The sequence below is a fragment of the Scyliorhinus torazame genome, chromosome 10 (assembly GCF_047496885.1).
Source record: "Scyliorhinus torazame isolate Kashiwa2021f chromosome 10, sScyTor2.1, whole genome shotgun sequence".
Classification (NCBI taxonomy): domain Eukaryota; kingdom Metazoa; phylum Chordata; class Chondrichthyes; order Carcharhiniformes; family Scyliorhinidae; genus Scyliorhinus; species Scyliorhinus torazame.
Genome location: NC_092716.1, coordinates 29,757,198 through 29,775,132, shown reverse-complemented (window position 1 = coordinate 29,775,132; position 17,935 = coordinate 29,757,198). Strand labels below are relative to the sequence as shown.

The 17,935-nt window shown below is 46.9% G+C and overlaps 1 protein-coding gene across 1 annotated transcript in view; it reads right to left on the bottom strand.

Moving 5' to 3' along the window:
• mlycd (malonyl-CoA decarboxylase) overlaps positions 1 to 15,992 on the bottom strand; it is a 69,097-nt gene extending 53,105 nt beyond the window's left edge. The window contains exon 1 of the mRNA XM_072517914.1: positions 15,425 to 15,992. Coding sequence (XP_072374015.1) covers positions 15,425 to 15,949 — 525 coding nt within the window. The 5' untranslated portion in view covers positions 15,950 to 15,992. The remainder of the gene's footprint in view (positions 1 to 15,424) is intronic.
• Positions 15,993 to 17,935: the final 1,943 nt, after the last annotated feature.

Below are 17,935 nucleotides of genomic sequence, written 5' to 3'. Positions count from 1 at the left end.
CAAGAAGGAATTAGATATAGCTCTTGGGACCTAAGGGATCAAGGGATATGTTGGGAAGGTGGGATCAGGGTATCGAACTTGATGATCAGCCGTGATCATAATGAATGATGGAGCAGGCTCCAAGGGCCGAATGGCCTCCTCCGGCTTCTATTTTCTATGTTTCTGTGAAAATTCCCCAGCTTTCGAGCATTGTCAGCTTAAGGGTTCGGATTAGTGATTAAAATAGGAGATGGTCAGAAATGGAGGAGCGCAGATATCTGACGGTTATGGGGCGAGAGGTTTACAAAGAGGGGGAGGGGCAAACGAGTCCATGGAGCAATTCAAAACCAATGCTGTGAATTTTAAAAATTCAGCAAGTTAACTTAACCAAGAGTTAATGCAGGTTAGCAAGCACAATGGTGATAATTAACTTAACCAAGAATTAATGTAGGTTAGCAAGCACAATGGTGATAATTAACTTAACCAAGAGTTAATGGTAACTCACTGGGCTAAATCGCTGGCTTTTAAAGCAGACCAAGGCAGGCCAGCAGCACAGTTCAATTCCCGTACCAGCCTCCCCGAACAGGCGCCGGAATGTGGCGACTAGGGGCTTTTCACAGTAACTTCATTGAAGCCTACTCGTGACAATAAGCAATTTATTATTTATTATTATTATTATTAATGTAGGTTAGCAAGCACAATGGTGATAAGTGAACAGGTTTAGTGTGAGTTAGAACACGGGAGTTTGGGCTGGCCTCAAAATTACAGATCATAAAACAAGGGACTCTGGCTAGGAATGTGTTGCATGGAAATAAAGCTGGAAAATGGCTTCCTGTTCACAATGCCTTCTGTCTTATCAATAGTCACATTCTGTGTGTAGCTGCTGACTGCTGCATATGTTAGAAAGCTGAACAGATAGTTATTAAAATTGTACTTCAAATTGGGTGACATGTTGATTGAAGAGTAGGTTATACAGGCAATGTACCATCTCACACCTCAACATCTGTAGCAACAGCAGTGTTTGAACAAATTCATCAAAATGTACAGAAATCTGAATTTAACAAACAGAAACCATCATAGAATTAAAAACACACAAAGGTTCAGGCTGTAAAATTAGAGGAAGATAAATTAGAACAGGACTGAAATTCATCTATCTTGGTATGGCAAAAGACATGATGGCAATAACTCTGCCTGCAAAGCAATAAAACTAATGAGGCATGCTCTACAAAGTTTTTAAGCCTCTGTAAGGCTTGGAAAAACAAACATTTCCATGTCAAGTCAGGTATCTTTTTTATAAGGCATGTGCAATTCTTGTCCTGCTTTGAGGATAAGATACACCTATGAGCAAACAAAATGAGTCAATTTGAGATGCATTCCACATGATTTGCCTTAGGAAAATCCATAACATCAGACGATAGAGAGAGAAAGATGAAGAATGCAAAAGCTAAAGGAAAACTGCTCTGTAACCCATCAGACAGAAAGTCACAACTCAGAGTGAATATATCTCCAGCAAGCCAAACTAAATCATGACCTGTAAAACTGCAGAGAGTTGAGTTTGTTCAAAATTTAGATGGGTAGTTTTAATCAGTGAAGATGCTGAATCCACTGTCGATAATCTTTTTGCCAACACCTCCCAATTAGAAAAATTCAAGGCCAACGCTTCGGTCTTGGAAGCAAATGAGAAAAAATTAAAACAAATGCATTCTGGAGAATCAAAATGGAGTTTCCCCCAAATGGAATACTCAGCAACCAATTAAGCCCATCATATTTGTCCCATAACCACCATGGCCAATTTAGGCTTTAATTTCACAAGCCATCATCGAAGAATTTCCTAATATAAAATCCGCTAAAGCAGCATGTATTGACTAGAATGGTAGACAACAAAGATTATATTTATTTACGACATTACACTCTCCACTCCCCGAAGCGTCTCCCTCCCCGACGTGCTCAGGTCGGGGTTTATATACTAGAAGTTTGTTTCCCTCAGTTAAGGGGAAACCACACCCTCTCGTAACCGGGGGGAGCACAGACTCAGACGTCACCTGCAATCTAATTGTCCTGACACCGTGACCCACATGGACCAGACAACGCCTCTCTCGACACTTCAGGTTCTTGAAATCACCTCCGTTCCCAAAAAACATAATCACCAGTAGAAATTCTGAGCCATCTGGATATCAAACAGCCAATCAAAAATAGACATCTTGCAAGTAAACCTACAAAACTCTTGCCAGCAAATTAAAGTTCTCCTTCAAAGAGTCACCATTGGGATTTGAATATCGAGGCTACAATATAAGCTCTGAGGACTGAAACATTTACTGAGCCAATGCTCTGGAAACACAAAAACATTTTAGAAACATTTTCCTTGACTTTCTTCCCACTCTCACAGTAAAGGATAATCAGCATTCCAGACACTTAAATCATCCAGATATCATAACTCCCAGCATGAAAATGAAAACTGGCATCAAGGGACCTATAGTACCAAAGAATAAACTGTGGCTTCTACTGCCTAAAAGTACAAGACTGTCACAGACTAATTCTCCATCAGAGCAGCTACTCAGTTATGGAGTAAGAAAGCTGGTAAACGTCCATTCTACACTGCAGCAACTGGGCCACAACCTGTCCATTAATAACCCTCACCTGGGGAGCTGTGCAAGTCTGAAAATACAATTTTCACATTCATGTGGAATAACCATGGTACCAATGTGTTCAGTTATCATGACGGTAACTATTGTGGTGGTTTTAAATCTTGGTTGGACAAGGAGCTGTACAAACATCCACAAATGAACTATTAAGCCATTAAGCTATATGGCTGGGATTCTCCGACCCCCCCCCCCCCCCCCCCCCCCCGCCGGGTCGGAGAATATCCGGGGGGAGGCACGAATCCTGCCGACCCGCCGGCTGCCCTATTCTCCGGGGGCTTCGGGATTCTTGCCACGCCAGTTGGGGGCCGTTGACGGCGGCCCCCCAGCAATTCTCTGGGCCCCGATGGGTCAAGTGGCCGCAAAGTTTTGGCCATTCCTGCCGGCGTGAGTTACTCACCTCACACACGGTGGGACCTGGCAGTAAGTGTGCGGGGGCGGTCCTGGGGGGGGGGGTGCGGGGGGGGATTCGATCCCAGGGGAGATCCCCACGGTGGCCTGGCCCACGATTGGGGCCTACCGGTCCTGTGGGCGGGCTGGTTCTGTGGGGGCCTACTTTCCTCTGCACTGGGCCTCTGTAGGGCTCACCATATTGCCCGGGGGCCGGCGCGGAGAAGGGAACCCCCACGCATGCACAGAAATCCGCCGGCCAGTCTGCGAATGCGCGAAAATACGTCAGCCATTCCGCGCAGGCGCGAAGTCACGCCAGCCCTTCGCCACTGGCTGGAGCAGTGCCAACCACTCCGGCATCAAACTAGCCCCCGAAAAATTGGAGAATTCCTCACTTTCGGGGACTGTTGACGTCGGAGTGGTTGCCGCCGGTTTTCCTGCCGGCGTGGGGACATAGCCCCATTTTTGGAGAATCCCACCCTATAAATTTGAGGAAGCAAAAAATGGTAACACCGATGTACTTCAGAAATGTGGAACGCTAAATTTCACAATGTCGGCTGTAAAGAGAAATAGCTAGGATGCAGAGCTGGGCTGAGAAGTGGCAGATGGAGTTTAACCCTGAAAAGTCTGAGGTTGTCCATTTTGAAAGGACAAATATGAATGCGGAATACAGGGTAGGGTTCTTGGCAATGTGGAGGAGCAGAGATCTTGGAGTTTATTTTCATAGATCTTTGAAAGTTGCCACTTAAGTGGAATAGAGCTGTGAAGAAGGCATATGGTGTGTTCGCATTCATTAGCAGAGGGATTGAATTTAAGAGCCGTGAGGTGATGATGCAGCTGTACAAAATCTTGGTAAGGCCACATTTGGAGTACTGTGTGCAATTCTGGTCGCCTCATTTTAGGAAGGATGTGGAAGCTTTGGAAAAGGTGCAAAGGAGATTTACCAGGATGTTGCCTCGAATGGAGAGTAGGTCTTACGAGGAAAGGTTGAGGGTGCTAGGCCTTTTCTGATTAGAAAGGAGATGGATGAGGGGAGACTTGATAGAGGTTTATAAAATGATCAGGGGAATAGACAGAGTAGACAGTCAGAGACTTTTTCCAGGTTCTTTACTCAAAGAGTAGTGGGGGCATGGAATGCACTGCCTGTGGAAGTAGTTGAGTCGGAAACATTAGGGACTTTCAAGCGTCTATTGGTTTGGTACATGGATTACAGTAGAATGATGGGGTGTAGATTAATTTATTCCTAATCTAGGACAAAAGTTCGGCACAACATCGTGGGCCGAATTCTCTGCTGTATTCTCTATGTTCTATGTTCAATCTACTTCTGATTTTGAGGAGTTATTTGAAAATGACAGGAGTTAAGAGCGCTCCCATTCTGCATTGTACAACAAGGCCAATTTGTACCTGATGTAGGTTAGAGAGTAGATTCAGTCGTACAATGCCAATCGGAATATAATCTTCCCGATTCTGGGTTTGGGTATGAGCCATGGTAGCGAACTGAAGCAGTTCAAATCAAACAGTGCAAAACTACTTCCACTAAATTCAGTGGGAAACAACATCCATCACTGACATCTCTGACAATTAAAAGCTCAAAGAAACTGAAGAAAGAGAGATCTCTGTGGTGCACATCTTACAGCTGAAATGGCTGATGAAAATTGATTCCAGTGACTTATAGCATAGCATTACCACAACCTATGAAACATTGCTCCCTTGCAATCAACTTACCTTTTAACATGCATAGTTATTATTCCATATAACATACATAGTTATTATTCCATATATATCACTCAAATATATTTTCCTGTATTTATAGCAGCTTAGTTAAAAACAATTTGTGTACATGCAAAGTAATTTCACTTTTACAATAACTCATTCTGGGTAATGGTGTAAAATAACATATTGAGTTCAGTCAAGCATCAAAGATAATTTTTGAGGAGGTAATGTCATGCAACTTTGGTTTCAAGAGAATATTCCTATATTGCAGCAGTGTTGGGTTCAAAAGCATTAAACAATATTAGTTACAAATCCTTTCATGTGAAATTCTTTGTTCACTGTTTTACAAGGCATCAACCCATGCAAACTAATGAATAATCTTGCACCTATAAAAGTATCTCTCACAACACAAAGCTATTCAGTCAGTGAATTACTTTGACACGCAGTCATTGTTGTCATTACACAGGTAAACATGCAAATTTATGTACTGGTGCCACAATGATATTTTACATGGAGGAGGTGGCCATCAGCTGAAAATTAAGGGGTGAGCCTTCCTCCACCGACCTTGAAAGCTATGGCTGAATTTTACATTGTTCAGGTAAATAGTTCTCCGACATAGTGGATTCCACTCCTGTGATATAGGATGTTCTGCCTCCAAGAGCTGCTGTGCAAGTGGAGATACGGCAGTTCTTCAACATCCAGCATCAGCGCCACTGAAAGCACGGGCCACTGCTGGGATGCAGCAGGTCCTGGACCAGCGACCATCAAGGAGGCCTGGAGTAAAGTTAAGCAGCGTCAGGAAGGCCTCAGTGAGAGGTTTGGAGGATTGGTCAATTGGGAGAGAATAGGGGGGAGGATCATCCAGTGAATGCAGTCCTCCATAGGTAACAGGGTGCTTTCCAGGAGGGGCTCAAGCCCTTTACAGAGGCCACGTTCCTAGGTGCAGAAGGTAGGTGGCAGGCACAGCAAACCCACTGTTCCACCGATTGTAAATCCCCCTTCCTCCCAGCCTCCTCTTGAGGATCTAGGAGCGGGCTGGGGGGGGGGACCAAGTATTCAGTTTTGGCATTGTTTGCCGAGGAAAAACTGTTGGTCACAACACCAGGAAAACTTCCTTGTTCTCCATAGTGCAATGGAACCCTATACAGCTATCTGAACCAGAGCTGCTTTCCCCCAATGGGCATGGTACTTTGAAAGGGAAAGCTAGAGGTCTGAGGAGACAGTAGTATCAAGCATGTGGATACTAGTCATTCTCAATCCACTGAGTCCTCGACCTCTGGCCCCAGGTATCAACATAATGGCTGGTCTAAAAGCAACTATCAGGTTCTGAAAGCCCCAAGACATGATATGGAAATTACAATCTCAGAGGCATTTCATTCCATCCCCATTTGCTTCCAGAACCGCAGCTGCAATCTCTAATTCAGATAGGGATCTCCTGCAGATTCCATCAAATTTGCCACTCATGTCATCAATGCTTGTAAAGAGGACCATGTTCCGCATGTTAGCACAAAGCACAGCAGTGTAGGTTCAACTTTCTCACCCAGAGTTGCATATCCTCAGAGACCAACCTCAGAGCCTGCACATGAGTATGATGAAATGTAATGCAGCAAAAGTGTGAAGTAATATATTTTGGGAGGAAGAATGAGATTCTAGCATCTGCAGTATTTTGCTTACTTACGTTATGATGAACCTTTGTAAAACACCAATTCCGCCTTAACTGGGTTCCTGTTTTCAATTATGGGCAGCATACTTTAGGATATGAAGGCATTGGAGAGGGTGCAGCAAATGAATTATGAGAATGGTTCCGGGGATCAGGGACTTCAGTTATGAGGGGGGAACTGGAGAAGCTGAGGCTGTTCCCCTTAAAGTACAGAAGGTTGATAGCATACTTTATAGAGCTGTTCAAAATCATGAGGGATCTGGGCAGAATATACTAGATGGGGAGAAAGTGTTAGGGTCAAGAGCCAGAAGACGCTGATTCAAAGTGACTAGGAATAAACCAGAGGCAGTATGTGGAAAATATTTAGGAACTGGAATGCATTCATTGAGAGTGTGGTGGAGGTAGATTCGATCTTGGTTTTCAAAAGGGAATTGCCTAATTATCTGAAGGGTAAGAGCAGCAATGCTACAGAAAAAGGCAGGGGATTGGGACTAGTTTAGTTGCTCTCACAGAGATCTAGCATGACACAATGGGCTGAGTGACTCCTTCTCTGTTGCAACCATTCTATTATTCCCTGTTCCTCAAATACCCATTAATTCTCGGTTCCACAGCTCTGGATACCTACATCACCCATTTTGACAGAAGCATTAACCCATTAAAATTTAGTTAAAATTCTAAAATAACTTCCCATGAATGTGGTAACAAACATTACTAATATAACACGCTAATATTTGCACTGATTTTCACTGCGGTAGGGACTTTATAGTGCGAGCTAATTAATGGACAAGAATTTGCTTGAGCAGGGCATCTTTCAGCATGTCTCTCGAGTTTGATTTCTGTTTTCTTACCCTTCAATTCGAAAAATGATTGCACCACAAATTGCTGGAAATGCGAATTGATAACAGCAGTGAGCACAATGGGCCATCTGGGAACTTTGTGAATAATGGGACAAACAATCTGTTGCCTTAGACAATGGGATTTAAGGATAGAGAAATAGAAGAATGATGGAGAGGAAAATAGGATGAATTAGAATTTGATACCAAAACATAAATAAAGTTAGGGGAAGAAATATGGAATTGAGAGAGGGAAAACTGAGATAGGGAAAGTAAGAAAAGTATTAAGTTTAAAATCTAAGAACGATTTAATCTGTCTGTAGGAATGAGACTACAGGGTCTCAACTGTTCCTTTATTGGGCCAGAGACTGGGAGGAATTTAACACCATCCCCATGGCAAGTTTGATGGAGGGGAGCGCATTTAATCAGGTAGGTAGGTGGGCCTGGCACCTTCCTGTCACTGCCCTGATTATGTCCATGGCGGGAAGACTTGTGGACGGCCTTCCTGCCCCACTGCCAATTGAGGCCATTAAATGGGCAATTAAAGCTATGTGCCTTACTCATCACCACTGATATACACCCAGTGATGGGCAGGGGACTTACCATATGGGAAGTGCCGAAAAGAAAACCCTTTACTGCACTCAGTCAATTATTGTGGGACAACACAAGTCATCTTGTTCCAATTCCAGTACAAATCCACTCACTGTTGCTACCTCTTAACTAATCATATAACCAGATCAATAATCTACCATCAATTTCATGACTCTTCTGGAAGTCCACATAAATCACATCCATTGGTATTTCTCGATTATTGTAGGAACTTCCTCAATATCCAATTCATTAGACATGACCTACCCTTTGCAAATCCATGATTGGGTCTGTAATCAGCTCAAATTTCTTCAAGTATTTCAATTCTTAATCATATGTGCTACTAACCTGCTCACATCAGGGGCGCGATTTTCCGCTCCCGCAACTAAGTGCCCACGCCATCGTGAACGCCGTCGAGGCTCACGACGGCACGAACCCGCCCCGATCTCGAACAATTCAGGGCCCAAAAATGGGTTAGGATCGGGGCCGCGAGAAACTCGGGGGGGGCGAGTCGCTAAAGCAGCGTCGTCAGCGCGCACCGGGCATTGGCGCCGCATAAAAGCGGTGCCGTGTCATCCGCCGCCTAACTGCCGTCACCCGCGCATGCGTGGTTGCCACCCCGCAAGAAGATGTCGGATGGATCTTGCGGGGCGCGGAGGAAAGGAGGTCCTCCTTCAGAGAGACCGGCCCGCTGATCGGTGGGCACCGATCGCGGGCCAGACCCCTTTTGAGTGCAACCCCAGTGAAAGAACCCCTTCGCCCCCCCACAGGCCGCCCCCCCCACAGCGCTCCCGCGCTTTTCCCGCTGACAGCGACCAGGTGTGGATGGCGCTGGCGGGAAGCCGTCTTTTTGGGCAGGCCGCTCGGCCCATCCGGGCAGGAGAATAGCGGGTGTAGCGGAGAATCGCCATTTTGGGTGTCCCAGGCGATTCCCCGGCCTGCGCCGCGCAGAACTCGACGGGGCCGTTCCCGCCACTTGGGTGCATCGGACCGGCGTCGCGGGGAAAAATGGCGCGCCAGGCGATTCTCCAAACCGGCGAGGGAGCGGAGAATCGCGCCCCAGATGTTAGGACAGACTTATAACTTGCTGGTTTCTGTCTTATCTTCCTTAAATAATGGTGATATATTTGCAAGTTTCCAATCTAATGGGACCAGTGCTTAATTGTGTATGCTCTGGGAGGTCATTAATAAAGCATCAGCTAATTTCTAATAATCTTGTTTAGAAAAAACTTTAGGAAGTTGCAGTCCTTGATTCATTATTCGTTAGCATGCTCGGTCAGGGAGATTATTCCCTTACTCTACTGTGGAGACTGACACAAAGTAATTGTTCGAAAAGCATGCCCTTCCCATATACCTTCACTTTCAATATTACATAAATTTGCGTTGACATTACTCTTAACTACTACTTTCAAATATAATTGCAAATAATTTATATTAATCTTGATATCCCTCAAGTTTCTTTTCATATTTTATTCTTGTAACACTTACTCTCTCTCTTTTTTGCCCTCCTTTGCTGATTTTTATATCTGTCCTAGTCCCTTCAATAAAGCCTCATTATACATGTTAGGTGGAGAGCCCAGGCCCATAAATATATCATGTGAGTGGAGGTTGTTTACGCATTTGGACAGAACTGATGACTTTGCTTGATTGGCATCTTTGTGCAAATTGTTCTGTTATCTCTTGTCAATGTCCCAATGTGTATTTGCATGGATTAAGAGGTGTGAATTGCATAAAGCTTCTGTTATTAATACTTTAATGATCTGTTTGATTTACATTTTAATTGGTTTGCTGAGACACCCGTTTTTTCAAAGAGTGGGTGTTTCACACTTCATTGTTACTGCAGTTTGTTGGCTACACAAGGGTAGACTGGTGAATTGGCATGGTGGTGATATTAGTTGGCATTTGAGCTGGAAGGAGCCATGAGGAGTGGGTGGAGGGCACGAGATGGCCCTGAGTTGACATGTGATCTTGGAGTTGTCATGGGGAGGGGTTGGGAGGGTGATGAGATGTGAGGGGCAAGGGCTAGAAGGGCTTAAAACGCAATCAAAAAACTGAAACAAAACCCCAGAGAACCACTGTTCCAACCAGCCTGCCTCGCCACTTGGTCGTTCTTTGGCCACCTCTGATCTGCTTTGGTGGGTTTTGGAGGCAACTGGTGAGGAGATACTGATGTTCCAGACATATATAGATAGGCTAGGAGATTGGGCCAAAATTTGGAAGGTGGAGTTTAATGTGGATAAGTGCGAGGTTATCCATTTTGGCCGAAAACATAGTCAGGGAAATTATTATCATAGAATTTAGTGCTGAAGGAGGCCATTCGGCCCATCGAGTCTGCACCGGCTCTCTGAAAGAGCATCCTACCCAACTGCACACCTCCACCCTATCCCCATAACCCAGTAACCCCGCCCAACACTAAGGGCAATTTTGGACACGAAGGGCAATTTAGCATGGCCAACCCACCTAACCTGCACATCTTTGGACTGTGGGAGGAAACTGGAGCACCCGAAGGAAACCCACGCACACACGGGGAGAACGTGCAGACTCCGCACAGAAGTGACCCAAGCGGGAATCGAACTTGGGACCCTGGAGCTGTGAAGCAATTGTGCTAACCACCATGCTACCGTGCTGCCCACTTTTTTTTACAGTGCAGAAGGAGGCCATTTGGCCCATCGAGTCTGCACCGAACGACTTAAGCTCTCACTTCCACCTTATCCCCGTAACACAATAACCCTTCCTCACCTTTTGGACACTAAGGGCAATTTAGCATGGCCAATCCACCTAACCTGCACGTCTTTGGACTGTGGGAGTAAACCGGAGCACCCGGAGGAAACCCACGCAGACACAGGGAGAACGTGCAGACTCCGCACAGACAGTGACCCAGCGGGGAATCAAACCTGGGACCCTGGCGCTGTGAAGCCACAGTGCTAGTCACTTGTGCTACCGTGCTGCTCTCTAATACCAATTATCTAAATGGAAAGATTCAAAATGCGTCTGGGCGAGGGATCTGGGTGCCTTCGTTCATGAATCGCAGAAAGTCTGTATGCAGGTACAAATGTAATAAGATAGGCAAATGGAATGTTAGCGTTTATTGCAAAAGGACTGGAGTATAAAAGTAGAGACTTTTGGGTGTTGGTGAGACCACATTTGGAGTATTGTGTCCAGTTTTGACCATAAGACAGAGGAGCAGAATTAGGCCACTTGGCCCATCGGGTCTGCTCCGCCATTCAATCATGGCTGATATTTTCTCATCCCCATTCTCCGGCCTTTTCCCCATAACCCCTGATCCCCTTATTAATCAAGAACCTATCTATCTCTGTCTTAAAGACACTCAGTGAATTGGCCTCCACAGCCTTCTGTGGCAAAGAGTTCCACAGATTCACCACCCTCTGGCTGAAGAAATTCCTCCTCATCTCTGTTTTAAAGGATCGTCCCTTTAGTCAGAGATGGTGTCGTCTGGTTCTTGATTTTCCTATAAGTGGAAACATCCTCTCCACGTCCACTCTATCCAGGCCTCGCAGTATCTTGTAAGTTTCAATAAGATCCCCTCTCACCCTTCTAAACTCCAACGAGTACAGATTTAGAGTCCTCAAACGTTCCTCATACGACAATTTCTTCATTCCAGGGATCATTCTTGTGAACCTCCTCTGGACCCTTTACAAGGCCAGCACATCCTTCCTTAGATATGGGGCTCAAAACTGCTCACAATACTCCAAATGGGGTCTGACCAGAGTATTTTACAGCCTCAGAAGTACATCCCTGGTCTTACTTGAGGAAGGATGTAGTAGTATTGGAAGCAGTTCAGAGGAGGTTCACCAGATTGATTCCAGGGATGAAGGTGTTGACAGGGATGAAGGGGTTGACAAATGAGGAGAGATAAACAGTTTGGGCTTATACACACTGGAGTTTAGAAGGATGAGAGGATATCTGATCGAGGTATATAAAATACTAAAAAGGATTGATAAAGTAAATGGAGACCAAATGTTCCCCCTTGTGGGGCAACCGAGAACAAGAGGTCACAGACTTAGCACAGTGGTGAGCACTGAGGCTTCACAGCGCCAGGGACCCGGGTTCAATTCCCTGCTTGGGTCACTGTCTGTGCGGAGTTCTCCCCGCGTCTGCACGGGTTTCCTCCGGGTGCTCCGGTTTCCTCCCACTAACCCCAAAAGACGTGCTTGTTAGGTGAATTGGACATTCTGAATTCTCCCTCCATGTCACTGAGCAGGGCCCGGAATGTGGCAACTAGGGGCTTTTCACAGTAATTTCATTGCAGTGTTAATGTAAGCCAACTTGTGACACTAAAAATTATTATTATATAGAGGCAATAGATTTAAAACTGAGATGAGGAGGAACGACTTCTCACAGAGTGTGGTGAATCTGTGGAACTCGCTGCCCAATAGTGCAGTGGAGTCCGAATCATTAAATGGTTTCATGAGAGAGACAGATAAATTTCAGATTTAAGAAAAATGGGTGAAAGGGATATGGGGAACAGGTGGGGAGGTGGATTTGAGACCGGGAAGAGATCAGCCATGATCTGATTAAATGGCGGAGCAGGCTCGAAGGGCTGAATTGCCTACTTCTGCTCCTAATTCCTATGTTACCGTGTTCCTAAGGGGACGATAACAAGTTGTCCTTTTACCTGATTACAGATTTAACCAGTTTGTTGTCCTCTACCTAGAACATAGAACATACAGTGCAGAAGGAGGGCATTCGGCCCATCGAGTCTGCACCGACCCACTTAAGCCCTCACTTCCTCCCTATCCCCGTAACCCAATAACCCCTCCTAACCTTTTTGGTCACTAAGGGCAATTTATCATGGCCAATCCACCTAACCTGCACGTCTTTGGACTGTGGGAGGAAACCGGAGCACCTCGGGAAACCCATGCAGACACAGGGAGAACGTGCAAACTCCGCAGTGACCCAGTGGGGAATTGAACCTGGGGCCCTGGCGCTGTGAAGCCCCAGTGCTATCCACTTGTGCTACCGTGCTGCCCCTATATCTATATCCCATCCTGTTGTTAGCTTTGACAAGATCAAGAATCTCAGCAATTGTGTTAAGTTTCTGCTTTTCAAACCTGACATTGAATTCCATGTCATGATAATTGTGCTGCAAAGATTAACTAAACTGGCTCATTATTGAATATAGTCTAACCCCCCTTATTGATTCTGGAATATATTTCCTAGGATAAAAGGGTCCTCACAATGAAATGCCAGCCCAATGCCTCTGCAGTGAAATTATATTTGTTTTAGAAGTGCTAATTTTACAGCATTTGAATTCATGGGGTAGATTGACAAGCTCTGGCTTTTGTGAAGTTAATGACAGAGTGACAAATTTTCCAGCAACTTGTGGTGATTTCCTACTCATGGCATACCCCCTGATTTTCATTTCATTTAATTTCATTTCTTGCCACAAATTGCTGTTTGTTTTTGTACAAAAATAAATGATGTGCACCTTAAACTCACTTATTCTCACAGCTAGTTATGGCTGATTAAGATCTTTGGTAACTCGCCATTCCTCCACCCATATTCCTCGCATATCAGTGTCTTGTTTCTGGAACGACTGGGGTGCATGCACTCCACATTTCTCAGTGACAATGGTGGCTCCGTGAATAGCTTATTTGCTACTGAGTCAAAAGATTCAACTTTCAAATTCCAGTCCAGGGCTTGAGCACACAGGGATACAAATCTAAGGTGGAATTTTCCCATAATTAGTCAGCGTCAGATCATAACTGAAAACCAGTGTGTAACTCTCCAGATACATTGCAAAGTTTTCAGACCACATCTTGAGCCACTCTCACAGAAGAAAATCAGGGGGCTTGGCTTACACAGTTAGTCTGGTGGGCAGGGCCTGACACAGCCAGCAAGCCTGCTCCAGAGACTGGGACAGGGGGCGTCACCTTTAAAGGGTGCCCCAATCAGCACTGTGGTGGAACGCCTGACTGCCCCCTCACCCCCGCCGCACAATTATCAGGGGCTCCCAATACCCCTCCACTGCACAAGCATTGCGGCAGTATCGCTATCATTTCCCCCCTGACTGCCAGGTCCCCCCTCCTGCATTGCCGTCCCCCTATCACTGCCTGCTCCCCCTATCACTACCAAGTCCTCCTCTTCAAAGCCCTTAGCACTTTCCCACTCCCGATTAGCTCCCTAGAGGCCCCACCCATGGCACTGTCCCCTGGCACAGGCTGGCACTGCAACAACGAGGTTTGAATATTCAGTGGGGGGTGAAATCATATGGCACTTTAATAATATGTAAATTCATAGAACCTCTTTACGTCACCAGCGAGGGACAAGGAAAATCAGAAACGAGATCTCGCTGACGAGAATCTAGTTTCCCGACTCTTGCAAGATTTTGCACCCGTGTTACCATTTACACTCGTGGTGAATGTGGATGCATAATTGCCCCCCCCAAGATTGTGACACTCCAGTGCAATCCGGAGGGAATGCCATGGGTGCTGTCTTTTAGATGAAATGTTAAATTGAGTCCGCATCCGCTTGCTTGAGTGGATGCAAAAGATCCTTTGGCATTATTTTGGAAGAAGCGCAGGGGAGTTATCTCTAAGTCAAATCTCTCCTAGTTGCCACCTATGTCAGACCTTCTACTCTCCTCCACCCCCAATGAAACAGTATAGCATCCATTACTTTTCTCCCTCACTTCAGCTCTGGAGAAGAGACTTGAAATATTAACTCTGTTTCTCTCTTCACTGATGCTGCATGACCTGCAGCGTTTTTCCAGCATTTTATTTTATTTCATTTCATTTCAGATTTCCAGTTTCCACAGTAATTTGCTTCTACTTTTATTATCCCCTGTATCCTGGCTAATATTTAATCCCGCAACCAAAATGAGTTGCTCCTTACAGCAAGCACAATTTAGCTACTGTATTTCACACAACAGTGATTACACTTCACCCGGCATCCTTCCTTAGAGCAGAGAAGACTGGTTTGACAAAGGGTCATCTGGACTCAAAACGTTAGCTCTTTTCTCTCCCTACAGACGCTGCCAGACCTGCTGAGATTTTCCAGCATTTTCTCTTTGTTTCACCCAGAGGGTGGTGGGAATCAAACTCGCTGCCTGAAAGGGTGGTGGAGGCGGGAAACCTCTGAACAGTTAAGAAGCATTTGGATGTGCACCTGAAACACCATAGCATACAAGGCTATGGACCTGGTGCTGGACAATGAGATTAGGATGCATAATAATAATCTTTATTAGTGTCACAAGTAGGCTTATATTCACACTGCAATGAGGTTACTGGGAAAAGCCCCAAGTTGACACATTCCGGCTCCTGTTCAGGTACACGGAGGGAGAATTCAGAATGTCCAATTCTTCTAACAAGCACGTCTTTCGGGACTTGTGGGAGGAAACCCTCGCAGACCCAGGGAGAACCTACAGACTCCGCACAGTGACCCAAGCCGGGAATCGAGGCTGGGTCCCTGGCGCGGTGAAGCAACTGCGCAAACCATACCTTGCTGCCATGCTTGATGACTGCCACAGACAGGGTGGGCCGAAGGGCCTCTTTCTGTGCTGTGAAGCTCTAAGACTACATGTACTTCATTTGAACTTTGAGACGTTCAGTGTCCATGAAAGGCGCCACATGAATGCAAGTATTGTTTTTCTCTTCCCTTACCCTCAACTGCGGGCTGTCTGCAGATTGAGATTGCAGGAGCTGCAAGATATCCGCCCGCAGGTCGACAAGGAACTTCACCCCGCCCTCCAGGCGGCAGATGTGGCCGATGAGCAGTTTATACCGAGGAGTCAGCGAGTACCGCAGCCTGGCCTCGGCCTGCAGCAAGGCGTCCACGTCCCGGCCCTCGGTCACCTGGCCGCACAGCTGGGACACCAGGCCGTGGTCGGCACCGTAGTCGGCCGCCAGCTTGGTGAGGAGGGCCGCCCTCCCGTCGGTTTCCAATGCCCGGTAAAAGTCCACGAACTCCTGGCTCGGGCCCTCCCGCAGCGCCGGCGAGATGCCGCGGCTCTCGTAGGGCGGCAGGGCGGCCACGGTGCGGCGGAGCAGCTCGTCCATGTCGGGGCCCCGGGAGCCCGAGGAGGAGGAGGAGCAGCCGCGGCCGGGGGCCAGGCTGCCCCGGTAGCGGCTCAGCAGAGCCGCCGCCGCCTCCCCGCGCCTCGCCCACAGCAGCGGCCAGCGCACCATGACCCTGCGCCCGGCCTCGGTAGGCCCCGTTACCCAGGCAACGGCGGCTAACTGCCCGGCACAGAGGGCAGGCAGCCCGTCCTGCTCTTCACACAGACCGCACCTCTCCTCCCGGCAAGGCAGACGGAATGGCAGGTAGAAGAAGAAAGAGGGTCTTTCATTTTTTGATTTAGTTATAAATTAAAAACCAAGAACGAGGGGGTGAACTCGGCAGGACTGATGGGGGGGGGGGGGGGGAGCTGCCAGACCTGCTGAGTTCATCCAGCATTTTCTCTCCTCACTTCCCGCATCATTTTTGCCTTTAAGTGGCTTTTTAAATTATTATTTTGTCCGTCGTTCAATTACTTGCCCACTTCAACCCAATTTCCAGCAGAGACCCTAAGGCCCTTAAAATGTACAGAGGGGGGCAAAAACTAGTCAGGATTTAGAAAATTCATTCAGTCCTGTGTTTTTTCTTTTTAATGAAACCCCATAATTACATAGTACTGAGGCTAAACAACACCTTGTTTAAAATAAATTATCATCATTGCTTTTGAATCCTTCCATAACTTTGCTCCTTCCCTATCTTTGTAATCTGGTGTAAAGAAACAAAGGCTTCGGTCCAGAGTAGGTATTAATGGCAAAATTAAGATCAGCTCCATAGACCGACACTCGCCAGGGGACAGACTTCATAGTCAAAAGTTGTCCTTCGCCTGCTGCAACATTCCCGTTAAGCTCAACGCAAACTTGAGAAACAGCATCTCCTCTTCTGATTAGGCACTTGCAGTCACCTCTACTCAACATTCAGTGTAATAACACACTGGGCGCAATTCTCCCATCGGGAGACTTAAGTCCCGACGCAGGAGTGAAAAACCGGAGTGTTTCGGAGCCCGCTCCCAGCCCCCTATTCTCCTGCCCCCAGGCGGCTAGGAACGGCGTCACGTCATTTACGCATGCTGGGCCTTGGTGCTGCGTAAAAGCAGCACCGTGTAAATGACGCGGCCGGCGCCGCGTAAATGACGTCCCCCACGCATGCGTGAGTTGGCCGACACCAACCCGTGCATGCGCGGGCACCATCCTCCCCGAGGCCGTCCCGCAAGAAGCTGTCACATGGATCTTGCGGGGCGGCGGAGGAAAGGAGGTCCTCCTTCAGAGAGGCCGATCGGTGGGCACCGATTGTGGGCCAGACCCCTTTTGAGGCCCCCCCAGCGCAGGATCCCCCCTCTCCCCACCGCCCCACCCCCAGCGTTCCCGTGCTGTTCCCGCCGGCAGCGACCAGGTGTGGATGGCGCCGGCGGGAACCCGTCGTGTTGGGCAGGCCGCTCGGCCCATCTGGGCCGGAGAATCGCCGCTCGCCCGTTGCAACCGGCGTGCGGCGATTCTCCCAGCGGGCAGCCGTGATTCACGTCGCGCCGGCTGGGGGGGAGAATTGCGTGCAGGTGCTGGGGTGGTGTGATGGGACTCGCGCGGCCCCCTGCCGATTCTCCCATAGATATCTTTTTCTCATTCTCCATAGATATCTTTTGGGTCCAATCAACGTAATAGAATATCAGACACAAACTCGGGGATAAATTAAAAGGGGCCACTCCTGGTAGGGGCACTGCCCAAAAATAACAAAAAGCAACAGAAACTTGTCAAAAATCAAATCAAAATGTGGTAAGAGGGGTCGATAAAACAGTGTTCTCCATAGATGCTGTTAGACCTGCTGAATTTTTCTAGTAGTTTCTGTTAATTCAGATTTTCAACATCTGCAGTATTTTGCTTTAATTGAATATCTAGTTATGTGGACCATCATCCAGTTGTTAATAAAATGCCCCCACAGATGTTTACTCACACCCCGTCAATTAGAGTTACTGCCCATTATCCCTCATCTCTGTCTCTAAGGCTTTAGCCCTGATGAGGGTCTACTGGAAGTTCATATAATTAACATCCATAGACATTCACCTGCCATCAGTCACCTTTACAAAATTTGCAATCAGTTTAGTCAGACATGACTAGTGCTTTACA